Here is a 26,025-nt window from a genome sequence, read left to right as displayed (position 1 = left end):
ATGCCATCTAAGCGGAGAGTTTCTTATTCTTGTCGGGGTCCCTTACATCGAGGTAAAGAGCGCAGATGTTTGAAGAGAAGGTGGCAAAGGGCAAAGGAGAGAGAGGGGGGCGATGGCACCAATCCTCCCCTCTCTCTCTCTTGGATTTCTGCTTAGGATGCTCCCTCCCCCTTTACTGCCGAAACGCCTCACAGAGAAGGAAGAGCAGAAGAGAAACGGGTGGCGGCAGTCCGTCTCCGGGGAAGAAAAATACGCAATGGAAAGAGGAAAGACACACACAAAGAAAAACTCCTGCACCTCCTCCAAACAGAAAAAAAAGAGAGACGAAGAGGAAAAACACAAAAAACAGACAGGCAGGCCTCACGTGCTCGAGAATCCCATGTCGAGGAGGGGACGGACCGCGAGCTCATTTCTGAGACAACGGTGGCCGCGCGTAGAGCATCAACAACACAAATAATGGTTTTCTTTTCACCCCCTCACCTGCTTCTACTGTCTTGCTCTTGCTTTCCCCTCTATGCCAACGTCTCGCGAAGCAGGCGCAGTCGAGCATCAGCGTTTTGGTGCTGGCGCAGCTTCCCAACCAGTCGCACACTTTCGTAGTAAGCGCTCGTCACGCACGCGTGCGGAAGCACTAGCGGTGGGATTTGCCGTAGGCACTCACGCGCATCAAGCACGGTACCCCTGCAGAGCTCTCGGCCGCGCTGATGCACAAAGTTGAGACACGTCTCACGCGCCGCTAACCACAAGCCGCACACGTCTGAGTAGAGCACGGACGTCAGTCGACGTGGCTCATTACTATTTCCCTTGGTAGTGCGGCTGTACTGCTCCACGAGACAGCGCAGGGGGGAAGTGGGGTGGTCGCTGCAGTATAGCTTCATCTCTGTGTGGCACGCCTCTTGAAGCGATACCGGAGTAGAACCTTTAGCGGATGCCACCTTTGAAGTCTCTCCCCAGGCGGTATTGTTTCCTGCATCGCCTCTGAAGTTTCCGTCGCGCACGCGTGTGCCGGCGAGCGAGCCGCCATTGAGGGAGAGGAAAAGCAGCACCGCCACTAGGGCGATAAACCAATACCGAGAGAACTGAAACGGTGCATGGAAGATGTTTTTTCCCCGTCTTGGCATACCGCAAGGTTCAAATAGTGAAGAAACGCTCAGCTGGCACAGTTTCAATGCGACGCGGGAGAAAGGGGGGAATCGAAATGAGATTGATGAAAGAGGACTCAAAAGTAACTCTGGTTGTTAAGAAGGCAGCGTAGAAACACAAAGAGCCCTTGTGTTTCGTGTGTTGGCGACAGCGTCCCAAAATAGAATAAAGAAGGCGCCACAGCGCACAACAGTGAACAGATTTTTAAAATGCGCACGGATGAAGAGGGTGTGTGTGGGTCTTGCAGCTCGTCGTCCCACACCCCTTCTTTATCCGTGTGCGTGTGTGTGTGGGGGGTCGATAGTCTTGAGTGGAAATAAGTCGTTGAATGCCTAAAGCAATTTTTTGACTGTTAATGTTTGCTGTGTGTGTGGTTTCCTTTTCGTTTAGCTTCGCACTGCTGTCCTTTGGGGGGGGGGGGGGGGGAATGCGCGTGCGTTTGGTGGGGAGGGGAGGAAGGTTCTGAGGTGGATACAACACAAAAGGCGAGAAAAAAAAAAAGAAGCGTTGAGAAACGCTGCCTTATCTCGCGTTGTGTTTTGTCGCTCTGCGTTTGTAAGGGTTGTTGCTTAGAGGCGTCGAACAATACGGTGATGAAAATAGAAAGGAAAAGAAAAATGCAGCACTCGGGCGTGGGAGGGGTGCGGACGGAAATGTGAAAGCTCTGGCGTGATGCGTGGTCTCTCTATATGTATAGCTGTGTACTTCTCTGCACACGCGTGTGCTTGGGTCGAGATCTACAACCTCAACCCGCTCGCTAGAGTCAACCGCAAACGTACACGCACACAGACACGCAAGCAGTACTGCACTTGGCGTTGCGTGTCTACTCAAAGCGAAAAAAAAAAAAAGGTGGGAAGAGGACAGGAATGGGCAGACGCGTCGGTAGAAGAACACCAGTGTGCTTGTTGTGCTCACGGTTCCTAAATTACCGCTCCCTCACTCACTATTTTTTTTTTTTTCTGTATAGTGTGTCACGAGTAGAGGGAGACGATAAGGAAAAGGGGGGGAGCTAAAGCAGGGGAAGACAGAAGTCGTCTAGCAGATGAAACGAAGAGTAAAGAGAGAGCCCAAAAGTACAACAGGCGGTTTCTTCTTACAAAAACAACAAGAAGATAATGTGCCTGCCAAAGCAATGCGCGGGAGAAAAAAAAAGAGTAGAAGGGCAACAGGGAGCAGATACACGCGCACAGTGAGGAAACGAAACAAAAAGAAGAAAATACAGGAGGGAGAGGGAAGAGTCAGATCTTGTGGCAAAATGACTAGTTTGTCAGCACCTAAAAAGTGGAGTGAGGGGTGTAGGTGTGTAGAACCTATCCGAGATACTGACGAAAAGAAAAGGCAGAAAAGGGAAAAGAGAGAGAAGCAATGACGTGTAGAAGTCCAAGAAAGGCATGTAGTCGCTGATACACACACACACACACACACCAACGAAGGAAAAAAAAAATAGAACAGAGAAAGCAGAAGTCAAGAGAAAACCTCTAGCCGACAGAGAAGGTGAAAAAGATGAAGAGAAACTCAGGGAACAACGAAAAAAAGGGCAGGGGAACTGGCAACCAGAGCGACCGTTGCCGAGAAGCCTGTTATGTTATTCTTCGTATATCCCTCCTTTGCCTGCGCAAGCCCCCAAAAAAGCGCCCGGGAGTAAGCGTGCTTGTATGCAAGTGTGGACGAGTAGCAAAGCTCGCTTCGGGCTCGCACCCTCTGCAATGCTCAGTACACTCCGCTTACGTGCAGAAAAGGGAAAGACAGACACGCCACAACGGAAGGGGAAGTACAGGCACGTCGGTTGCGATGCCAGACGTCTACCTCGTGAGTAGCACGGCAATCGCACGCCAACAGTACAGGAGGAGTTTGAACGGATAAACGGTAGGAAAAGATAAAGAAGAAGCATAACACTGCTCTTTGATCTTTCTCAAGCGAATTGGAAGCGGCTGTGAGCGTGTGTGCACCGGTACGTTACTTTTCGTTTTTATTTGGAGAGGTGGGAATCACGAAAGTTGAAGCGCATGTGAGTATTTACCGTAAAGGCGGGAGATACCAAAAGGAGGAAAGGCTAATAATGCCGTATGGGACGCCCTAACTACGAACGTGTCCTGTGCATCCTACGCAATGGAGTAGAGGATGTAGAGAGAGAGAGAGAAAAAAAAAAATGAACAGAAGAGGGGAGGGGGAGGCGAAGAACAAAAAGGGAAATGAAAAATGGGGGGCACAACATCAAAAGCACGTCCACCGAGTTGTGAAAAAAAGAAGGGGTGAGGGGTGGGGCGGGGCGAAAACCTGAAAAGTGCCGTGGGATGTGGGACTGAGGAGAACTCACAGCACAGAGGAACTCGCGAGATAAATAAAGGACAGGGCAAGATGGTGAGATAGAGTGGCGCGCATGCAACTGCCGAGCGAGTCAAACAAGAAAGCTCCTCTTTCTTCCGCTGATGCAAAATACCGAAGAGAGAAACGCTCAAACAACAAAACGCGGGCAAAAAAAAAGTGCGTCAGCGAGGGAAAGAAGCAACGAAAGTCGTAGAGGAGCGCGGCGGTTGAGGGAACAAAGCGACTGAGCCGGCCAATACGACGTGGGGAAGGGTGTGTGTGTGTGGGTGTGTATGGATCGTCGTGGAGAAGGTGAAACACAATGAACTGCGTGAGTGTGTGTGTGTTTCAGCCTGTCAGTGTACGAGGGCGTCAAAGAGTAATTGCACGAGGATTACTCTTTTTTTCTGCCTTTTCTGAGTATCTCTGTCTGCTCGAGTACGGGATCCACCTCCTGCTGGTTTCGGCAAGCCACAATTGCACGTAATGGAGCGTGGCAGTTGACGGTGCGTGCTCAAATCTAAGAAGAGGATCGAGAGAGAGAAAGCGAATACGTACCCTCAGCAAATCGGAGAGAAGTGGGCTGGCGTCTGCCTGTAAAAGGAGAAGTCGTCCAAGTAAGATACCGGACAGACGAGCCGTGTGGTGTGACGTTAGGAGTACGAGGTGAGAGGAGGGGCACTTGAATAGAGCAACTCAAGATGAGCACACACTCACACAGAGAGAGAGAGAGAGAAAAAAAAAAAAAGAAGAGGCGATGAAAAAAAGGGGGAAGGACAAACTTGGAGTTGAGAACGCCTACAGTCCGTGTCGTTTTTCTGCCACTTTTTTTTTCACTCGCCTCTTCTCAGATCGCCACGGTAATCCGCTTATCCCCCCTCGCCTTTCAGCGGTGCACTCGCAGTAAAGAAGTACCTCTGACCGTTACGGAAAGCTACAGAGTCAGTGAAGGAGCGCCAAAAGGAAAAGCCCTTTGGGTTTCGGGGCCAAGGCAGTCGTGTAGCGAGAAGTGAAGCGGGAGCAATAAGGGGAAAGCAGTGAAGAAGCAAGGGCGGAGTAAAACTATAGCTAAAGAGAGATGCGAAAGGGGTCCGATCAAGCACGCGTCACACATACACCATGGGGGAGAGAAAGAGCGTGTGTAAGAGCGGGAAGAACGTGAACAAGGTTGGTGGGGAAATCAAGCAAACATGAAAGAAGAGAGAAAACTTGTTTGAGTGGTCTGTGGTTTTCTGCCGTTTTCACTACCTGAGAGGCGTAGACACATGTGCAAACGAGAGGGAGGGAGGCGGAGATTATGGCGTAGAAAGAGATGATGATGGAAGATGAAGAACATGCATCCAAAGAGAGAGACACACAGCACAGGCGTGCGTGTATATGTAGATGTGAAATGGGCGCGCGTATGTGTGCGTTTTGTTGTATGACGTGTGTTTGGGTGGGTGGGTGGGTGAAAAGATGGAAAGGGAGGCAATGTGTAAGAAGATAGAGTCAGCAGCACAAGGGACAGGGGCTACAGCAAAATGTGCTCATAGTTATGGGTGGTGGTGAAGCCGGTGAGACCAATTTAACGAACTCCTCCTCCTCCTCAAACAACGGCTTGGGTGCATCGTATCAAATACTGCATGAGAAAGATCGATCAGCTTAGCGATGCTAATGTTTATCTGCTCTTGTCCAGCTCCACATGGAGGCACGCTGCGCTTCTTCAACTTGTGTTTGCGTTATTAGGGACGAGAGGCAGCGTGCGCATCATTATCCAAGTAGAGGGAGGCGCCTAGGAAGGGGGTGGGGGGGTGCAGCACAATTGGCACCTCCCACCCCCCCCCTCACGCGTCGCTCTCAATGAACATGACCAAAAAAAAAGAGATGAGCCTGGAAAAGGCGTTGCTTGGGATTTGGGCGCCATCAAGGCCTGTCTCTTGGCAAGGCATCGGCGGGCGCTCGCCACGTGAGTAGCCGCCGCAGACATCTGCAGCAATGCACGACTCCGTCAGTCATCCGTATGAGCCTTCAACTGCGACACGGAGCAAGCCACCAAGTTTGCGTCGTCGTCACCCTCACACAGTACTGCATCTTCGACCACCTCGGCGTACCAAACCACAAAGAAGCCTGTGGCACCGACCATGAATGCGACATCAGAGAAGAACTTCCAGTTCGCGTTGGCCGTCTCGCGCAGCACCCACCCAGTGTAAAAGCTCACCTCCAGAGGAATGCTTGTCAGCTGGATAAAGAGGGGCACAAGAAGGCGAGCCCGCGTGTACGGTGAGTACGTCACCACTCGCTGGTCCTTGAGCGTCACCGTCTTGGTCGCGGCAGGGTTTAGGGAGGAGTAAAAATGTAAGATGATGAGGAAGCAGTACGGGAGAGTAAGCTGAGTGCGAAAGAGCACCGACAGGCCCTCGGCCATCAATAGAAGAAAGATACGTCCGTCCGTGAAGAGATGCTGGTGCGCGGATGATGACGAGCGCTGACGAAAATATCCGGTTGGAAGCGCGACGGCTGCAGGAATGAGCAGCATCGACGCTAACTGCAGCATGAGGAGCTCGAGACAGCGCTCAAAGGAGGGAAGGGCGAGTTGCCGCACGTACCACATGACGCCGTTGTCGGGTGGCGCATAGAGCGACGCGAAGCGATGCGACACCTCCGTAGAGTACAAATAAAGCACCGCATAGACCCCAACACCTGCGGTCAGCGCTGCCGCCACCGCGAAGGCAATAGAATACGACGGTGTGCCTAGCGGCGCGAGAAGAACCACAGGGACGGCGATGAAGTGACTGCCCAGAGTAAAGGCGCAAATGAGCGCACCGGCGTACGCAATGACCGACGTGGCCCGTCGAGCGCAGAGGTCCACTGTGACGGTCAGCAGGAACATCTCGAAGGAGGTGATCGACTCTGAAGTGGTGGTGAGAACCATGATAGGATTCAGCACGAAAAATCCATACAGCAGCGCGGAACTCGCAGAGGACCAACGTGAGATAAGCGCTGCCGTCAGCCCGTCGATCGCACTCAACACCAGCCCCGTGACCGGCGGCTTGGCCAGCACACCTGGAATGAAGCGTACGTACCACAGGGCTAGTCCCTGCAGATAGTAGGGTGTTCCCTTCGCAAAGCCGCGTTCGCGCCAGTACACTACCTCTCGCCACGTCGATGCCTCCGTCGTCGCGATCGACATGCTAAAGTGCACAGGCGGCGGCGTCATGAGTCGCTCCACTTGCAACCCACCGCCACTTACGTATGCAGATTGAGTAGCACCATGCCATGCCCCGGAGGCCTCCCTCCCTACAACGTCCACTAGCGATGGGTGTTGAATAATCGGGGAAGCGATGTACGGCTCAACTGAGTATCGGAACGTGAAGAGCGTCGCGCGGACGACAAAAGTTACGAGGAAAACGATAAACGCGTTCAACAGGAGTCGCTCCACCGATGTGCGTATGGGTAGTCGCCTCGCAGCCCTCACAACTTCTGGCGTTGTCATTGCGCTGAGTGGGAAAAGCGGGGGATATGGAGAGCACCGCAGAACACCTTCTGGGCGGAAGGGAATCAAACCACCGCGAGAGAAGATGTATTGCTTTGAAGCGACTTTGCCAAGAGCCAAGAGTGCTCCTGAGGGACACAACTCAGGAATCACGGATGCACATTCGCACACGCCCGCAGACGCCAGCCGACGCGCACGACTCTAGGTGCACAGACAGAGAGAAGTGGAGCTGTGGTGTCCCTCACGCCTTGCTCGAGTGATTTGTTGGCACCACTGTTTAGCTTTCGCGGGACCTGCCTGATATTGACCGTCAGGTTATTGAGGCGAGAGAATAGTGGGGGGGAGGGGGCGTATCACGCGAGCAATGTGAAGGGGGAAAAAAAGAACGCGGTAGAAAGTGGGAGAGAAGCAGAAGACGGATCCATCGAAAAAAAAAAAGGGGACCCACATGTGCGTGTGCGAGGACTGTGTCACACTGCTCCTGTGTCCTGCATGAAGTATTGCACTGCGCGGAGACGGAGGAGGAGGAGGAGACTAACAGTGCTCAAGTCGAGGCCACGAGGAGACAGTAGTGCAACGGCATCGGTTCGTAAGGCCTTTTTTCTCTCATGGCGTGAGGAAGAGCGAAACGCAAACCACAAGCAAGCGAAGAAAACCAAGATGGAAACTATAAACGAAGAGTAACAGTACTCGATTATCGTGGCACTGTCTCTCTGAGCGGCTTGAAAAATCCAGGAGGAAAGTGCAAGTGCCGCCATGCCTCGTGAAAGGGTACTGGCATGTGTCTGCGTGGGTGCGTGTGGGTGGGTGGGTGTGTTAGAGTGCACATTCATAAATCCCGCAGCCGACACAGACACATCCCCACTAACAGCAAAAACGTCATACACAGCCGGCAAGGCAGTAGAAGGTTGAAACTGAAGTCCGTGCGCGATAGTCGTCCAACAACGCAGCTACCCTCTCCCCCTCAGTTTTCCTCTCCCCTCCAAGCACAAGCAAGCAAGTCGGGGAGGATGGGCAAACTAGTCACATAAACAGGGAAGAGTCATGCCTGCGCTTGTTGCTTGCTCTCCCACACCCGCCCGCACCAACCACTGCGAAGGGGAGGACACGCGATGGGTTACGCGTCAATACATGTCAGTGGGGATTGAAGAACTGCCTCAACCGAGGCACGACGGCAGTTTCTATGATATTCAAGCACGTCTATGGCGTGTTTGCGCGCGTGCGTGTGCGGCCATGCCTGGCGCAGAGATCTCTATGTAAGATAGTGTTGACCTGTACAGATCTGTTTGTGTGTGCGTCTGAAGAACTCACATAATGAAAGGAGGTAGAACAGGGCGGCGGCAACTCTACCTGCCGCTCAGTGTCCCATCCAGCTGCCTACTCCACCAAGCTGGTTGGATACTTCAGTTTCAGCAAGTGAGTGTACACCATGTGCCGCTTCGGTGGAGGCTTTGCAAAGCTGAGCTTCTGCTGCCGTCCATCGCCGCCGCGCTCGAGCCGCCTCGCCGCCTCCTCATCCAGATCCTGTTCAAACACAACCGGCACGCAAACCGCCGGGTCGTTCGCGAGCTGCACGACAGGTCCCCACGAGTGCCGGACATAGCCGTAGACGTGTCGAAAAACGAAAAAGCGATGTACATGCGACCGCAGCCAGGCTATCGCGCGGGGGTCACTGGGGTACCCGCTGCCTATGTTCTCGCCAAGCTCCTGGATCGCAGTGTCTCGCGTCGTCTTGGCAACGATAGACGCCGCGGATACAATTGGAAACTTGGAGTCGGCCTTCTTTGCAACGGTCACGCGTAGGTGGGGAAAGCGGCCAGCCAGACGTGCCTGATACGTATCGGGCGGACCGACAGTGTCTACGTACGCTGCACAGAGCTTGCCGGCGGAGGCCAGCGTTGCCTCGGAGATAATGTGGACAGCCGTCTCATGGCTCAGCGTATTCAAGTTGCGGCCGCTGCGACCTGTCATAGTGCTCGAGATTTCTTCGGGAGAGACGCACACAGTGAAGGAGCGGAACGTCTTGAGTTGGCGCAGCTGCTGCAGGGAGGCGAGCCGGTGTCGCTCATCGAGTATCTTACTGTCCGCCACGTGACACAGCCGCACAAGGTCGTCGTGCTCACCGAGCGAAATGACGGCGCCGGTGTATACCATGGGGCCAATGACGGGACCTCGGCCTGCCTCATCAATGCCTAATATCAGGTAATCCTCGCCCACGCTAAGCGACTCCATGATATCCTGTACGCAAAACTCAACCAGCGACGTGCGCGGGCGTCTCGCACCGCTGAGCCGCGCCGACGCCCGCGCACTGAGAGCAGACGGCGTATCCGTCATTATTCTGACTCACCAGGCAGAGGTGGTGTGCGTGTGTGTCTGTCGCTGTAGTTCTTTATTCACTTCGAAGGCCTCAAAACCTACCAAGTCTGAATATAGAAAGAAACACGTAGCTGTGTGTGCGGAGACCTGCGGGTATTCCCGTCCGCCTCCATACAAAAAGAGGGGTTCCCTTGGGCTCTACTAACTGCCGCAGTTCGGTACAGGTGAGGGACGTGGTGGTTGGGGTCGTGTCACGGGAGTCAGCAATAAAGCGTGAGCAAGAAAGGTAGTCGGTTTGCTGATCCCATCCACTGTCGCCTTCTTTGCGTAAAACTTTTACCCCTCCAGTCGTTTGTAGGGGGGAGGGGGGGGGCTATGGTGGTCGAAATTGGGTAGTGGCGGTGTTAGTGGATGTACAACGATGCTGTACATCGCCGCGCAGAATCGCCAGCTGCAGGGTCAAAGCGCCCGTACAAAGGAAAGAGGAAATGGAGTGCGGGAAGAGGGGGACAAAGACGAAGGGGGGTGGAAAAGACTGAAAAGAGAAGGAAAAGTGGGAGACATGCAGCTACGCAGGACTTGCGCAGCCTCTACGTAATCTTTCAGTAAACAGGTGGATGTGACAAGTCCATCCGCCCTACTCGTGAGGACACCACCACGCTCACAAACTACGCAGTCCACGAGATAGAAAAAAAAAAAACAAAAGCAACATTCACAGCACTGAACGCGGGGCAACGTGCGGACAGCGTGCGCAGTCACGTACCGCAGCAGATGGCTGCTGCGCAGAGGGATGGCCATATATACCACAGCCCCACGAATGTGGGGCAATGGTGAGTCAGCCTCGACGCGCGCGTTTAGCGTTGTCCTTTCGATTAAGAATGTGATCCTCAACTTTCACCTGCAGCAGTGCAGACGCCGTCCGCCCCGAAACATCACTAGAGGGTACCAGAGTGTTTGCCGTACTTCATGCGCTGCTTCGAGTGCAGGCGAGCCTGTCGAAGTCCTGAAATCCCGCCAACGCGCCGGTTCACTCCCAGGAAGCGGTAGAACATGTTCGGCAAGATGGTCTCGCAGCGCACCGCGCGAAAGGCGATGAGGAACGAAAGGAGGGAGCCGATGACGAACACCGACTCCGCGGCGCGGTCTGGCTGAAGCTTGATGGCGCTCTCAGAGGGGTCGGCGGGGTTGTAGTAGACGACCAGCTGCGTGCCGGCGCCGAGCAGGGTCGGGTTCGACACCATCTCCTCCTTGTGGATCCCACCGCTACGGAAGCGGTCACCGATGTATTCGACTCCATCGACGCTGAACTTATACTGCACGTAGCTCGAGCCGCCACGGGTCATGACCACCTTGTGGTCAAAAATCGTTCCGACAGCAGGTTTCCATGTGCTCGAGCGATGATAGCGATCCTCGGCCTCCACCAACCAGCGAACCTGGGTATACCCAAAGTATGCGTAAATAGCGCAGAAGCCTACGCGGAAGGTGCTGAGGTACCACGGCATCCCCTCAACTCCCTTGTCATGTGCAAGCCGCGAGGATGTCGCTGCAACTACAGATCCGAAAAGGAAGAGAAAATGGAAGCAGCACCGCTGTAACTTGCCCACGCACACATCTGCATACGAACGGGAGGGGGAGAAGGAGCGACAGGAAACAAAAAGGCGCACAAAGAAAAAGAAAGGAAAGCGACAACGATGCTGCTTCGAATGCAAGCGCGTCAATGCAGACGTGGGGAAAAGTGAATGGAGGGGAAGGGAGGAAAAGGCTGAGGGCGCGTGTGTAAAAGGGAAAATAAAAACAGCGATGACGAGAGAAACCAGGAGAAACAGCGCAGAGCAACGAAAGATCTCAAGCGCATCACACTCCCGGTGTTGTTGGTTTCCGCGTGGGTGTGGGGGTGCGGTGCACAGTCTGCAAGGGAAGAAAGATGCCCGGTGATATCCAGCCCTGGTTTCGTGAACAAGATAGGCCCCCCGCGAACACCTGCAGATACGCCCTCACATAAGCGCACTAGCGCAGCCCCCTCCCACACGCCAGCAGCTACGGCAAAGGATAGGAGACGGACGAGGAAACCAGCGAACAACACGAGAAAGCAGAGAAGTGACGACGACGAATAACAGAATGAATGTGGGTTTGTGCCTCGCCGAAAGGTCTGAAGAGATGACACGGAGTGGACTGCGCTAGAGCGGCGTTTTTTCTCATGAACAACCCCTCAGGTAGTCTGCGCTGTCGCTGAACGCAGTTCACCTCCTTGGTGGGTTGTGATCTATGTCAGTAAAGGTGCTGGGGCAGAAGGGAGGAGATGCCCGTGGATTCAGAGACGACGCTGCAGTGTGTACTGAGGGGCATACGAATGAGTTAGGGAGATACGATGTAAGGACAAGAGCAGAGATCACGAGAGAGAGAGAGAGAGGCAAGAATAACAAGTAAGCATGGCCCGGCCTTTGAGCAAAAAAGACACGAAGAGAGACTGGTGCTGCCCTTCTAAGGAGAAAGCGCATGACAAAAAAAGTGGTGACGGACTCGCCAGTCTACTCCTGTCTCACTCCCTCTTTGCGCATTCTGAGCATGGTGGTTACATCTGGTGAGGCACGCAGCTTCCCTTATGCCTTCCCCTCTCCCCTCTTGGGGCGCACACGCACATCCACTCGACTATTGTGTTGCCGCAAACAAGAGATAGCGCTGAGTCTCTCCAGGCACACACGCACAAAACCACGGCTGAAATTCTGTTCGTAGAGATATTCTGCAGCCAAGGATACGCGCGCCTTTACAGTATTCGGCGGCGTATGTGGACCAAGAGCCTCCTCGTCGCGGCAGCTGCTCATACACTATTGTTTGATTTGTTTCCTACTGGGACTACAGGTGTTCGGCCCCTTCTTCTGTTGCTTCAACTTACTACAACCGCCCGCTGCAACACGTTGAGAAGGCCATCCCCTGAGTGAAGAAGAGCGCAACGCACACTCATGCACACGCACAGGGAGAGTGATGAAAAAAAAAAAAAAAGGGACCCCCACCTAGAGATCTTTGAGCAACAAATACCGCTTTGGCGATTGGCCGCCGTCGTTCTCTGCTACACCGCATCTGCGTCTGCGTCTGGCTGCGTGGCTGCTTCAACCAATCGTGGCCTGCAGGTGCGTGTCACTGCACGGATGGGGGTCACTGGCGAGTCACGCTTAGTAGTCCTTAGTGAAGATGGGCACCTTCTTTACCTCCTCCATTACGCCAGTGCCGTCATTCTTCACCGAAATGTAGTTGGGAGAAGAGTAGCGCGAATACCTGGCGCGCACCTTATCCTTGGTGGCCATGTGGAGTGCCTCGGTCGCAACATTAAGGTACTTGACGTAGCTGATGCCGTGATCACGCCAGTTAAGGGCCATAAGGGAGCGGCGGAACATCCTTAGCAAACGACAACGGTGGTCCTATTAAACTAAAAGTCGACGCAGATGAAATCACAAGCGGCGATAGTGAAAAGAGGAGCGAAAAGAATGAGTGAATCTGCAAGACTGGAGGTTCGTAATGAGTGCTGTGCGTTAGGTCGGAGGAGAGGGAGGGAAGAACTGCGTATCAAGGAGAGTACAAGAGAGGAAGATGCATTCCTGGGGAAAGGCAAGACGAGCCTCAGAGAGAGAGAGAGCAGAACACAAACGCTACTATTGATACGGAAGGTGACTGGAGGGCAACAGTGTTGCAATCTTTCGTTTTTTTTTTCTGTGTCCTTGGTGAAGTGGTACCACGGGTAGGAGGGGAAGGCGATCGGTCACAATGGAGGTACACACACCTTCACAAAGGAAGAGCGGAAACTGGAGAGGGACAAGCACATCAAAGCACACAGGCACAAGAACGCAGTGATACTGACATTCATGGAGAGGGACACACAGAGAGATTCCACAGAGGAATGGTCATAACTTCATAAGCAAACAGGAATAGAAGCAAAAGAGGAACAGATGAATGTTAGAGAATGCATGGCTCACACCACAACCACGCGAAGCGAGAACCTACCTGCAGAGCTGGAAAACCACAGGATGAAAATAGATGAAAAATAAAGTGTTGCTCAGCAGTTAGAGACACTGACATAAAAAAAAGTCGCGCCGCGATAAGAGCCGCCACTACAGCACATACGACGGAGGAGATCTGGGAGAGCGAGCAGATGTCGCTGCAATGTCTACATCACGGGCAGCTCACAGCGAGAAAAGCATGGGGAGTCCTTGCCTCAGTGCAAAAGCGATCCATGCGCAAAAACTCCTTACTTTTCTCACGTGTACATCTCACCGCGAGCGAGGGAGCGAACAGACGCCTGCAGCCGCCACTCCTCCACCCCTGCAGCAATGCCGCTGAGCCCTCCTCGCCCAGGACAAAGCGTCTCTCTGCCGTCGGATCGGCCCAGCCTCAGGTCAGGGCTCCCCCACACCCAGCACCCGGCCGGCATGCCATTACGCGGCCTGGAGGCTCTCCACACATGGGGGCCTGGCGGACTCGGGGCTGTAAGCCGGGGCCGCCTCGTCATGCAGCCGGCATCGGTGCCTCATCGGCCCACCCGGTCGCGCAGAGGAGACGCCGCACAGGTGGCACATGCACGGGGCGGGGCTGATCGGCGCGGGGCCCCGCTGCCCTCCTCGGCCATCCCCGCCGATGCAGCGCGCCGGCGCACGAAGAGCCGGCGGCATGTCCTTCGGAGGGGGCACAGAGGGAGGGAGGGGGGCAGCCATCGGCACCCGACGGGCGAGCCCACGCAGCGCAAAGGGCGCGCGCACCCGCATTGCGTGATACACGGTCCGCGAGGCTCGCGTGTCATGCCGGGCACAATATCGAATTGGACGTATCGTGGACATATGCCACACACCGAAGAAAGTGCAAAAATTTGAATCCGGACTCATTCTCTCAACTTCAAGAAGAGAAGACCAAGCAACTAGCTGCCACATGCACTCACAGACGTTCTTTGAGATAAAACATGTAAAGCAAGCTAAAAGCGAATAGGGGAAGGGCACCGCTCAGGTGATGGCAATCCTAGCGCATCACTAAGACAGCGGTGGTATAGCCGAATTCAAATAACTCTCGTGACACAGAGCACAGTCCAATGTAGCAGTTCAGCTCTGCATGTGATTCCACCAGTCTGCTGCTGACGCGGTCGTCGCTGACTGTCCAGCAACATCGGCAAGACTCGTGTCGTACAGACGGCGCTGCTCCGCGTCTGAAAGCACCTCGTTGGCTTTGGTGATTACCTTGAACAGTTCTGCCTCCTCCGGAGTTTGATTGCGACCGACGCGGTCAGGGTGGAGCTCCAGCGCTTTCTTCTTGTAGCTGTGCTTGATCTCCTCCTCCGATGCCGTAGGGGCAACGCCAAGCACGTCGTAGTAGTTCATGAGCGCCAGCAATCGGGCTCGAACTTTGTTGTCGTCTTTGTTTCGCGTCAGGTTGGCGAGTGTCTCACCCTCGTCGGCGTACCTGTCGCCACTAACGCTTTTCTTGCCTTGCCGTTCGAAGGCCTCCAGGAGACTCTCTGCATTGTTGTACTTGTCCTTCTTCACCGGCTTCGATAGGTCAAACAAGTTTGTCACACCGTCCTCCGCACTGCCACTGCTTCTGTCCACGTAAATCATAGCCTGCATCGCACCCGGCTTGCCGTAGTTTTCGCTCTGGCCAGGCGATGCAATAGTCGGAGCTGCGAAGAGGTCATTCAGCACACTCGAAACGGTGTCAGTAGTAGCTGAAGAGGTAACCTTTGGGGTCGCCGGGGCGAAGGAAGAGAAATGCAAGGGTGACGCACTGGTTCCTGAGGGGCTGGCAGAGGTGTTGGCGCTGATGCTGCCAAACAAGTCGTCCACCGCAAAGGTGTCACTACTGGTGCTGTTATAATTGGACGTCATCATGTGGGCGTCGGCGGTTGAGCCAGTTATCATGCCGGGTCGTTGCAGTGAAGACTGTGCATTCAAGGTCGGTGGGCGAGGCGGGTGCGTCACGGGCTCGTCCTCGTCAATGTCGGAGAGGCCCATTTTTGAGGGGGAAAATAGAACTGATATAGTTACAGCGAGAGGTGGAAGTGCACGAGAAAGCTTCGGCTGAATGAGATTGATGTGTGTAAGGGTGTGGGTGTTTATTTGCGGCCGCTGACCTCAGGAAAGCACAAAAACAGGGCAAGTTGATGGTGAAGCGTCGACTCGGGAAATTGGCGCGAAAATAGAGCTATTGGCGCTTCCTTGCAGGCCTAATGCGCGGAAGGTGTATATCAGAGTTTCACCTGTGAGTGAGGAGGTGCTGGTGGATCGAGCAGCTCTTGGCTGCCGATGCTTTGTCACTCTTAGCTGTACAGAGGACTTACAGGCGCACGCGCGAGGGAAAAGAGAAGAGAACAGGGAAAGAGGAAATAAAAGAGATGTAGGAAACGTTGCTTCACATGTGCGGCCATTTTTCCGCTGCGTTTTCCATGCCACATCGGAAGCGTTGAGCAGCGCAGACACACACCGGATTGAGGGTGATGAGTGACGCATGAGAGACTAAAAGAGTGAAGTCCAAGTGGAGGAGAGCGCTCAAACACCCCTTCTTCAGTTGACCTGTCCTTCATCTCTCACACACTGGACACACGAGCCGGCATTCGCGGCATCTTGCCTGTGGCGCGGGTCCGGCAGCCCTCTTACCATCGCTGTTCGCCGCAGCTCCACAGCGAACAGAGAAGCGAGGCAACGCCGAACAGAGGTGAGAGAAGGAGGAAGTATAGAGGAGAAGGGCTCAGGGGACATTCGCATGCGCGAATGACTTTTCACCAGTGCCATAAACTCCCCTTCACTTTCGCTTCAGCCCCCTCTCTTCTCTCTTTAGCTGGTCGTTAGCGCCATGAGTGCGCCTCCTTGGTGGACTGTGGTTGCGATAAGAATGACCTACGCCGCAACGAAAGGCAAAAAAAAAATGAGAAAGCACAGAAGAAAAGGAGAAATGTTTTGCCTGCCGAACACACACACACACACACGCAGGCACGCGTGAGGGGCGCAGGTTCATGCACTGCACATCAGTCTTACTTGCTCTCCGCTCTGTAGGTCAGGTGGCACTTGCCGCAGTACTGACGGTCCTTGTGCTGAGCCATGTACACACCCGCGCCGCACTGGGGGTGCGGGCAGTCCTGACGCATGCGCTCCACCTTGTAGGAGCCGTCGTCGTTCTCCGTCACCTTGAAGTACTTGAGCGCCCGCATCTTCTCCAGTTTGTGCCGGTGCGTCGGCTTCTTTGGCTTCGTGAAGATGCGCTTCTTCTTCTTCTTGCCCTTACCACCCTCCACCGGGATGACAACATCTACAGTGGACTCCTGGGACAGGCCGTAAGCGGCGAGCGTCTCCTCCTCAGCAAGGCACATGCCCGCGAAGAAGAGGTTTCCCACCGTCACATTGGCCTGGACCTTGAGGGACGCGACGGTGTCCTCGGCGGACACGCGAACAGCCACCGTGCGCCCGGCGGCGTTCTTGATGAAGATCTGCATCTCTTCCTTTTTTTTCCTCTGTAGGGAGAAAGTGAAAGCGTCAAAGTGGTTGGCGTAACCCGCATTGTGTTGAGCAGCAGGTGCATACAGCGACAAGGCACGGAAAGGGAAAGGGGAAGGAAGCGCACGTAGAAATTGGAGAGGATTTGTGAAGAAATGGGGGATGTACAAACGCAGCGGCCGAAGACCGCGCATGGAATACGAGAACAGCGGCGGCGCAAAGCCCAAGCGTGAGGTCGTTGGTGACTGGAGAAACTCACGCGCTGTTGCCTAGTCGCGAGCACAACAGAGTAGGTGAGGGAATGTTGTGAGCACACCAACAACAAAATGGCACAGATACTGTCATCTGCACTCTTTCTCTCTCAGAATATGTGCACCAGCAAGTGACAAACTTATACGAGATTCCCAACCCGCCATTGTGTGGCAGGCTGACTCGCTGGTGTAAGAGTACACAGACTACAGCCTGCAAGACGGTCATGCACCTGGGGGGGGGGGGGGCGTAGAAAGAACACGGGGTGAACGCTTGAAGGGGGGGAGGTTGCCTCATCGCACGTCTCCGACTCCCTCCCCATGATTGTTGCTTGCCGCGGGAGCGCCATAGGTTACTGTTCTGCATGCATTTACACTATCATTTGTTGGGGGGAGGTGAAGGTGGCTTGGTTGGTTGATTAGCTGAGAAATGAAAGGAGCACCACGTGAGGCAACGAATTGGCTTTTCATTTTTGGAGAGAAAAATGGTGTGTATCGCTGGTTGCGTGGGTATATGCGCAGTGAAGAGTGGTGTCCATCTTAACGTGTTAGAGAAGAGGACAGCCCAAACAATTACCACACACGCACACACGCACGCATACCCCACACAGGAGCAAAAGGCAACAAAGGAGGTACGGCGAAGACGCGAAGGGGAAAAGAGGGAAACAGAAGAGGAAAAAGAAGAGCCGGACGTTAGAAGATGAAACAGAGAGAGAAACGCGGAGGGGCTCTGGGGGAGAAAGCGAGAGACAGAGAGTCATCGGCAATGAGGGGAGGAAAAAGGGAGAACGGTGAACCAGGAGAGAGCAAAGCGCACATGGAGCAAAACAAAGGAAAAAAGGCGAAGAGAAAGAGTACACGCCGGAGCACAAAGATCGACAAAGGGGGGAATTAAAAAGAGAGCGCGAGATCACCGCCAGGCATGCCACGTAAGGAGACAGACAAGATGTAAAAGAGTGTGGCGCTTCATCTCATAAAGGTCTTCACACAGTCACACAAACAAGTGCACATGCCTGCTTTCGCCTGACACACACACACACACACGCACGCACACAGAACAAGCACAGCATTGTATTGCACAGCAATGCAGCTCAGTAGGAGTACGCAAACGGGGAGCGAGTCATCAAGGCAGGAAAAAAGAAGACAGAGATGCCAGTCGCGCAAGGAAAGGGGGGAGTGAGAACGACTGGAGAGAGAAAACGATCGCATCCACAGGACAAAAATGCATATATGCGCCACTAGGGAAGTCTGTTTGCCTGTGCTGCGAGCTTGGTGCAAGCGTCTCACTGGCTCACTCCTCCCCCCCCCCAGTGAATCACACGCTTGACGTCAATTCCGTCCATTCTTTCATCAGATGCCTTCTGCTTAGTTTTTGTTCGGTGGGGAGGGGTGCCGTGTACACCCACAAACGCCATCGCTGTGAAGCTGACACGCACGCCGTACTTTAGCACTTTCTCTGTTATGGGTGTTGCGTGGTCGTACCGCACCTCTCTCCCGCTTCTCCCTTGTCAACACTCCTGTTTCCGCGCCTTTTTTTCGCTCTGTTCTTCGTTTTTATATCGACTTACGAAATCCAAAGTAAGCGGAAGGGTAAATTTCCTCTCCTTGTCGTTGCGTATGTATGTGTGCGCGCACGTCTTTATTCTTTGTGTGGGCATGTATGGGTGCGTGTGGGGGGAGGTTAATAAGTTGTCGCCCTTTCTGTTTCCCAGCTCGTCGTGGCCGCTTCGCATCCTCGAGACGCCTGTGCACACAAGGCCCGCCTCACATCATCTACTCTTCTCCCCTCCTTCTTCCAATAAGGTGATTCTCATCTGTTCTGCGGCGGGGCGCCTTCCCCCCTCTTTCGACGTCACATGCGCAGACACGTCGAGCGAAAAGGATGTGCTGCGTGATCTGATAGTGGAGAACAGGATCAGAGGAAAAGAGACGAGGACTGCAACATCCTGCGCATCATCTGGGCGCCTAATCCTTCACCATGGGGGGCAATGCAGGGCTCAGCACAGTGGAGGCAGTCAGCACCTTCTTATCCTTACTGGAGGCTGCAGCGTCAAAGCTGGCCTCCGCGATATTATATGAATTGGCAGCTAAGCCCTTTTCCTTCATCGCCTCTGCGAAAAACTCCGCGACGGCGTGAGAGCGGGTAGAGTCGCTAAGCCACACCTCCACACGAATCTGCTCCGAGTGCTCGCGGCTAGGACGGGCCGCAATGCGCAGCACATCGCACACAGGTTTCCCATCGCTGGCCTTCTCCGCTACCGTCTCTCCCATCACAACAGCCAGCACCAACTCGAGACCGGTATCCGTCGTCGGTGGCTTCAGGAGATTAATCATGATACGCGAGCCATTCGGATACGCTTCGTAGCTCGGCGGCTCTTTGTTGTTGCGTGTAAATATGAGTGTGCTCCCCATGCCTAGCTGATGCACCTTGGGGAGCGAGTTCATTGTAGACCACAGCTCCTCTACCGACGTAATCCAGTCGAGCTTCTGCGTGCGCTCCTGTGCTGCTAATTGCCAGTTGCCCTTGTAGTCTGTGTTGACCATATCCGCCGTCAGCAGCGGCAGAAAACTAACAAACCACTTGTCGCGCAGTGCGTGTGTAGCCGACATCTTTGCACTGTTCTTTACCCCCGTGCGTTCGCCACGAAAGAATAAAAGGAGCAAACCGAGGGAGAGAGGCAGAGATGGTTCGACAGGGCAAAGGGCTGGCGTTAAGAGAGGGGTGGCGCTGTTTACGTTAGTGGCCTTGGAAGAAATGGAAAGATGCTCACATGCACACAGACGTGGAGAAATAGGAAAGAGGGCGGAAGCGACCACCAACAGTGGAAGCCCACGGAACACCGTCACGTGTGTCCGACGAGAAAAAAGGAGGAAGGAGGGGAATAACAACAAAGATGTACGTGGGTAGTGTCTGTGCCTGCAACGTGATGGGGAGCCCTGAAGAGCGAAGAGGAAGTAAAGAACGGGGTTAGGGGAGAGAAGAAGCGACACAAGTGAAAGAGATGACGGAGCATGAGAGAGACGTGCACAGGAGAGAGAGGAAGAGTGAGGCAGTTAAAAGGAGAAGAGGGTGGTTCACAGTGCATTAAAGGTAAGAGAGTGCTCAACCATCGACAACAGAGTGCGCTCCCACACTAAGCATCCGCCGAGCCAACTCGTCTTCTCCCTCTCTCTGATAATCATGCCAGCTTAAAAAAAAAAAACGCCTGCGAGAGAGAGAGAGAGAGAGAAAGAGCTACGAGTAGGTGGGTGCTCGTGTCCCTCTTACTCACTCACCGGCGGCTCTGCTTGTACCGAAATACGATATGGTGCGGCATCATCTTCGGTGCGCAAGCCTCGTTGCCTTCCTGTCGCCTGTGTTGCTTTAGTTTATCGTTCATGTCTCTCGATGTGTTGTTGTCATCTGCTGAAAGGAAAGCGAATAATAAGAAGAAAACAATAAAAAAACAGCACCACATCTCGATGCTAAATAAAGACCGCACGCGGCACAGACACGCACGCGGGAATGAGGATGGAAGCCTAAAGAAAACACAGAGAGGATGAATGAACGTGAAGGAAGAACGTGGGGAGTAGTGAAATGTAAAACTGCACAAAAAGGGGGGGGGATCAAGACAATGAATCGAGATGCAGTGGGAGCGTACCTTCGGCACACGTCCTCGCCAAGATTCGTTCTGTCCGATCCCCATCTCACTTCCTCAGTCTCCTGACGCTATATGACACCTGCACACACACATTAATAGCGCGTTTCATCAGTCGCTAGACTGATGAACGCCAAACGGCATCGCTGTCGCACACGCACTGTTGAAGACAACCCTGATGTTCCACTAGTTCAGTCAGGTTACCATGCAATACATATTTTACGAAAACGTGGGAACGTCCACATTGGCACACAGACACAATCTACCATGAGTGTGACGAAGAGAAAAACGAACCTGGCGTGAAGCAAACAAGAGGGATGGCTTGTGCACAGTGACGTGGAGAAGCGGTGCGAGAATACACGAAGAGAGAAGAAAGAAAAGGGTCGGGGAAGCTGCGCGATAAGCAACAGGGCCATCAGAGAACGCAAGAAGCGCGGATACTGAACTCATAAGCAACACGCACGCGCAAAAAAAAAAAAAGGAAAGGAAGAAGGAAGAAAGACATCGACGTGCACATTCACACTGCAATGAGGTGCCGAAAGGGAAAAAAAAGCGCCCACATACCACTCTACAACCGCTGAGCCGCCGGTAGTATGTGCATAACCGACCAGAGATATAGTCGACAATGACACCACCTGCACACCAGCGATTCTAGCCATGAATTAGGACAAGAGAAAAAAAAATGCAGCACAACAACACACACACACACACACATATATATATATATATGGCGTACAGCAACACCATCACAGCAACAACAGTGAGTCGGTACACAGTTGGAAATGCGTCGTAGGGAGAGAAATGAGGAAGAAAGGAGAGTGATGGACGAGAGGGGAGTACGGTGCATTCACCACCTCAAGCGCTTATATACAGGGAAAGACGAAGGCCACAAGCATATTGGCCTCATTAATCCATGAAAAAGAGATTGTGTGTAAGCGAGACGAAAAGAAAAAGGGAATAGATGGAGAGGTGAGCCGACACACAAGTTGAGCGGTTCCTCAAAACATCGGCGCAGGGGAGAAAGGAATAAAGAGAGAAAAGAATGGGAGACAATTCGCAAAAAGAAAAAAAGGAGAAGAGGTAAACCGAGAACGAGAGAGCGCGAAAAGAACAAAACGCGATTACAGCAGCGAGCTCACTGGGGGGGGGGGGGGGTTCAGCGCACGAAGAAAGAAAACGAGGAAGGGATAGAAGAGCGGCGCACAAAGAAGACAGAAGAGGAGTAGAAATGGAGAGGGGTGGGCACCGGCTAAAAATGGAAAAGACACGAAGAAAGAGAGTCCGTCATGGACGGAGAGGTGATCACTTCAGTGAATTGTCCATTTGTGGCGTGGAAGCCGTTGGCGGCGAAACCCACGGAAAAGAAAACAAAGGCGAGAAAGGGCACAATAAAGAGCCCAAGACACACATAAGGACACGCGCGAAAGCCTGCACCTGTGTCACCGGCCCCGCTGGCAGAGCTGCCGCTATCGCTTGAGATAGAACTGGGAGAGCACAAGCGCATGGGAAAGAGATGCACAGCAACCATGCAGGCGCACCTCAGCCGCAAGACGCTGTCAGCGCACACACGCATTGCCGTCCCACACACTTCCCCCTGCTGTAGTACATCCTTCCCACACCCTTGCAACGCCAGTCGCTCCGCTGTTCGAGAAATGCATGAAGGCCCGTAGCGTGCACAGTGGCACGCACAGTGTCCTTATTCAGGCGTACTCGTGCAGAGCCTCCCACGACGGTTTCCACAGGCAGACAACCGCAACTCACTTCGACAAAGAACTCTCTCCCTTATTGTCTCTCGTCATGTAGCTTCTGCTCTTCGTGTTAGAAGTCGTCTTCGGCTCTCCAAGCACTTCGGTACCGGTGGGCGTGAAGTTCGCGGAGATCGTGTCAGGCCCCGATCGAGCGCGTGGCTGCCAGCGTCACAGCTTCGTTGAGGCTCCCTAGAGAGATTTCATTCTCGGCTCGCGACTGCATTCCCTTCAGCTCGCCGCATGTTACGTATGGTATTCTGTAGCCCTCATCCTTGTATACCTTATTCGGATTCGTTGAGCCGATGATTCCGTTGGCCGTCTCCATCCACTTGTTACTGGACCCGCCGCAGAAGTTCGGAATGTCTTCCTTCCGCATCACCGGTAGCATCACATCCACTTCTTTGTTCGGGGGGCAGAAATTAGTCTTCTTGTTGGTGCGCTCGTCTATGAAAACCTTCAGCAGCTTCCACGCAAAGCAGAAAAACGCGGGACAGTTCACGATGAAGACACACCTGAGATTCTCAGGGTAGTTCTCCTGCTCCACCGTCGCCAGCGTCTGAGCAAAGTTGATCATCGAACGCGACACAGCCTTCACGTTCAGAAGATCCACAATGTAGCACACTCGCTTGGAGCGGTAGCCCGTGGCACGCATGCGCACAATGCCCATTTCGGCAACGCACGAGTGCCACCGCGCAATTACGCGCAGCGAGTACTTACGCACAAAATCGGGCGGTTGGCAGCGGCCGCCATTACCGGGACGCTCGCAGTAAATGAGGTTTTCGTCATAGTCGGTGGTGCCTGTGTAGTCACACGGAGAGTCCTCGCAAATCGTCTGGGGGAAGTACTCGTCAGCGCACGGCCGGAAGCTCTCCCGCCACTGCAGATGCCTCTCTATCATCCCATAGACCTTTCCCATGTCGAATCAGCGTGCAATGCAGAATTTCGCCAGCTCAAAGTCGTGCCATGTTGCGACACGCTCGCCAAAGCACTCCCGCAGCATCGCCACCTGCTCGGTGATGATCTCGGGATAGACCTCACCTACCTTCACAAGAAGGCCCTTACGAGGTTCGCACTCGAAGTACTTGCGGCCGTTCCATGTGCCGTCGCTGCGCACCGGATTCGCACTCTCGTCGTCGTACTCAATACCGAAGAGCTTACCTGTCTCCTTGTTAAGCGCATTGTCTTTATCGAGCTTCCCCATCCAACGCAGCGTGCCGCAGCGGCCCCAGTAGTCTTGAACGCGCATTCCTACCTTCGTATCACCAACATCAAGAGGAGCTCCCGCCAGGGTGAAGGCCACGTTCTTCGTGGGCGCGTTTGTGCGCTGCTCTCAACGCAACGTCACTGCACCTGAGGCCTAAGTAGCGAGAGAGAAAGAGAGAGAGAAAAAAAAAAACAAGGCGCAAACGCGACAGGATCACAGCACAAAGACGAATGCGGCACGGTTGCAAGACGCACAGACGTGTGCGCACACAGAAAGAGAGAAATGGAGAAATTAGCACAAACCACTTTCGAATGCGAGCTCGGTACGTACACAAGAGCCGGGAGCCCGACACAAAAGCTCCAGCGAGATGTCACCAACGACAGGAAGGAGTGTTGATCAAGCTACTCTGAGGAAGGAGATTGGGAAGCAAAGGGTATCGTACTTGTGCGTTTGCTTTCCCGGATCTGCCACTCCTTGCATGCACCTCACTGCAAAACGACGTCGATCGGGTGTACCGCGGCATATGCGCGTGGAGGCTGCCTAACCACCACACACACACGTGCTTGGAAGTAGGGGAGCAAAACGAAAAAAGTGCGCATATTAGCGCAAGCACAGGAACACACACCGGAGGAACGAAGAAGGTGACACACAGGTGAAGAAAGAGACATCAGACGACCAGTAAAACAGAGAGTGTGCAGAAAAAAAAAAGAGGTAATGCAAAGAAAGAAAAGGTGAATGCAGAGACGCACAAACACACACGCATCACGCATCACGCACTCCTCTCAATAGCCTCTACCTCACCACTCCTAAGACTCAGTGATAGTAATCACCACAAGCAGCCCACCGAGCAAAGCGGGGCGTACATATTCCACACACTTTTCGTTGCGTTTTCGAGAGAGAGCAGAGAGACCCAACCTCATTTACTTCGGTGTCGTCTTTCTTCATCTTATGCCAGCTCATTTTTCGTTCAAAACTTGACGCTCCGTTCAACTTACTCCTTGCTGCTGTTTTTCATCCCCAGCACCAGCAGCACAGCCTGGCGCACGCGCAGAAGCACAGTCGAGAAGACAAGCAAACGCGACAAGTCAAATGTGAAGAATAGGAGCGGAGATTATGAAAAGGAAATGCAGCTTAAACACAAAGAAGGCGATTTTATTCCCTTGCGAAAGCCGAAGAAAAAAAAATTAAACGAATGCTGCAGGCAAAGTGGAGGAGCGCTGAACAGCATTTACAAGGGTATGGCAAACAGAACCCGGAAAAAATGCGCGGCACGTGCGCGTACAGCACACAAGACACACAAACATGCATGCAAAAACACCGACGGGCATCATGGGTGACAAGGAAAAAAAAGAGCGACCCATAGATTCTCAACTCTTCAACGATCTGTACACGTATGAGAAGCGGTGGTGCATAAACGAAAAAATTTGAAGAGAAGATGGAGAAACAGCACAACACATCCTCAGATAGAGAGAGAGCTGCAAGGGCACAGCCGCCACTGAGAAAGAGAGAGAGGCGTAGGCGGAAGTTAAGTAAGAAAGTCACATCAGTGACAACAGCGAAAATGATAATCATAACGTAAGTCAACGTGCTCGTAGATGTGTGAGAGCAGGCGAGGCAGGGCAGGGTGGGGGAGGTGTAGTTCTACATAGAGCGTCAGGCTCCACCTCTTTTGACGTACTAACATAAAGGTGATAACGAGTCCCTCATGTGTGCTAAAACCCTCGCATACATACGCGCAAACGCAAAGCTGTGAAAGAAGGAGGCATTTTTAAATAGCCATAAACCACATCACATGCGTACATGATGAACCACACTTGCAACCACGCACGCCAGCGCGGACAAGTGCGCCTCTATGTGGAAGAGGGTACATGAGCACTCCCGCACAACGAGCAACGCTGTCAAAGCGTACCATCGTTTTATGATCAAAGGCCGGAGTAGAAAACATAAATATATATATATATGACAAGGATAGCACTAACATCAAGCACAAACGCACAATTGCTCGAAACCAAAAAGAACAAAGCTGCTGATGGACAACCCGAGAAGAAGGGGAAGAGCTGAGTCCTTCAGTGCCCCTCCCTCATCGAGAAGAGACTGCTGTGCTTAATAGACCTCGTCGGTCAATGTGCAAGTTCTACCAGTTCAACTGGTGCTTCCGAGTTAGTCGCAATACTACCGGTTGTTTGTACACAGTTGAAAACAAAAAGAAAACAGAGAGCGAGAGAGAGAGAGAGTGCACTTGTGCCTCAGCAACAGAGTAAGGAAATCTGAAGTAAAAGGCTGAAGGACATATGAAAAAAAAAGAACACGAATAGGCAACAACACGCAGAAGATGTTGACAAAAAGGCAAAGGACATAGCATCGAAAACAAGAAGAAAGACACGGAGACACTCAGCATGCACAAGAGAAACAAGAAAGAGAAAAATGAGAGCGATCTTGTGACTCCAGTTGCGCTCGAACAAACAAAATTGATCGTTGGGGGGGGG

The 26,025-nt window shown here is 53.2% G+C and overlaps 8 protein-coding genes and 1 pseudogene across 9 annotated transcripts; all 9 read right to left on the bottom strand.

Annotated features, from left to right (window-relative positions):
- Positions 1 to 512: 512 nt before the first annotated feature.
- On the bottom strand, positions 513 to 1,121 carry LBRM_35_0780 (conserved hypothetical protein; the record flags this gene model as incomplete). Its single annotated transcript, XM_001568651.1, has 1 exon — positions 513 to 1,121. One exon carries the CDS (start codon positions 1,119 to 1,121, stop codon positions 513 to 515), a length of 609 nt encoding a protein of 202 aa, XP_001568701.1.
- Positions 1,122 to 5,437: 4,316 nt separating this feature from the next.
- On the bottom strand, positions 5,438 to 6,922 carry TTA2 (putative GPI transamidase component Tta2; the record flags this gene model as incomplete). The annotated part of the gene is made up of 1 exon (XM_001568650.1): positions 5,438 to 6,922. The coding sequence occupies one exon, from the start codon at positions 6,920 to 6,922 to the stop codon at positions 5,438 to 5,440; it is 1,485 nt and encodes a 494-aa protein (XP_001568700.1).
- Positions 6,923 to 8,299: 1,377 nt separating this feature from the next.
- On the bottom strand, positions 8,300 to 9,256 carry LBRM_35_0760 (putative ribonuclease H; the record flags this gene model as incomplete). Its single annotated transcript, XM_001568649.2, has 1 exon — positions 8,300 to 9,256. One exon carries the CDS (start codon positions 9,254 to 9,256, stop codon positions 8,300 to 8,302), a length of 957 nt encoding a protein of 318 aa, XP_001568699.2.
- A 917-nt stretch (positions 9,257 to 10,173) lies between these two features.
- On the bottom strand, positions 10,174 to 10,740 carry LBRM_35_0750 (conserved hypothetical protein; the record flags this gene model as incomplete). Its single annotated transcript, XM_001568648.1, has 1 exon — positions 10,174 to 10,740. The coding sequence occupies one exon, from the start codon at positions 10,738 to 10,740 to the stop codon at positions 10,174 to 10,176; it is 567 nt and encodes a 188-aa protein (XP_001568698.1).
- A 1,668-nt stretch (positions 10,741 to 12,408) lies between these two features.
- On the bottom strand, positions 12,409 to 12,630 carry LBRM_35_0740 (conserved hypothetical protein; the record flags this gene model as incomplete). Its single annotated transcript, XM_001568647.1, has 1 exon — positions 12,409 to 12,630. One exon carries the CDS (start codon positions 12,628 to 12,630, stop codon positions 12,409 to 12,411), a length of 222 nt encoding a protein of 73 aa, XP_001568697.1.
- A 1,689-nt stretch (positions 12,631 to 14,319) lies between these two features.
- Positions 14,320 to 15,102, bottom strand: LBRM_35_0730 (DNAJ protein-like protein; the record flags this gene model as incomplete). Its single annotated transcript, XM_001568646.1, has 1 exon — positions 14,320 to 15,102. One exon carries the CDS (start codon positions 15,100 to 15,102, stop codon positions 14,320 to 14,322), a length of 783 nt encoding a protein of 260 aa, XP_001568696.1.
- Positions 15,103 to 16,241: 1,139 nt separating this feature from the next.
- LBRM_35_0720 (putative ubiquitin/ribosomal protein S27a) lies at positions 16,242 to 16,700 on the bottom strand (the record flags this gene model as incomplete). The annotated part of the gene is made up of 1 exon (XM_001568645.1): positions 16,242 to 16,700. One exon carries the CDS (start codon positions 16,698 to 16,700, stop codon positions 16,242 to 16,244), a length of 459 nt encoding a protein of 152 aa, XP_001568695.1.
- A 2,214-nt stretch (positions 16,701 to 18,914) lies between these two features.
- On the bottom strand, positions 18,915 to 19,559 carry LBRM_35_0710 (conserved hypothetical protein; the record flags this gene model as incomplete). The annotated part of the gene is made up of 1 exon (XM_001568644.1): positions 18,915 to 19,559. The coding sequence occupies one exon, from the start codon at positions 19,557 to 19,559 to the stop codon at positions 18,915 to 18,917; it is 645 nt and encodes a 214-aa protein (XP_001568694.1).
- Positions 19,560 to 22,471: 2,912 nt separating this feature from the next.
- On the bottom strand, positions 22,472 to 23,581 carry LBRM_35_0700 (annotated as a pseudogene). The gene has a single exon. A coding segment is annotated over exon 1 (1,110 nt).
- Between the last annotated feature and the right edge of the window lie 2,444 nt (positions 23,582 to 26,025).

This window comes from Leishmania braziliensis, chromosome 36 (genome assembly GCF_000002845.2).
Source record: "Leishmania braziliensis MHOM/BR/75/M2904 complete genome, chromosome 36".
Lineage (NCBI taxonomy): Eukaryota > Euglenozoa > Kinetoplastea > Trypanosomatida > Trypanosomatidae > Leishmania > Leishmania braziliensis.
Note: the sequence above shows the minus strand (reverse complement) of the source record. Positions and strands in the feature narration are given on the sequence as shown.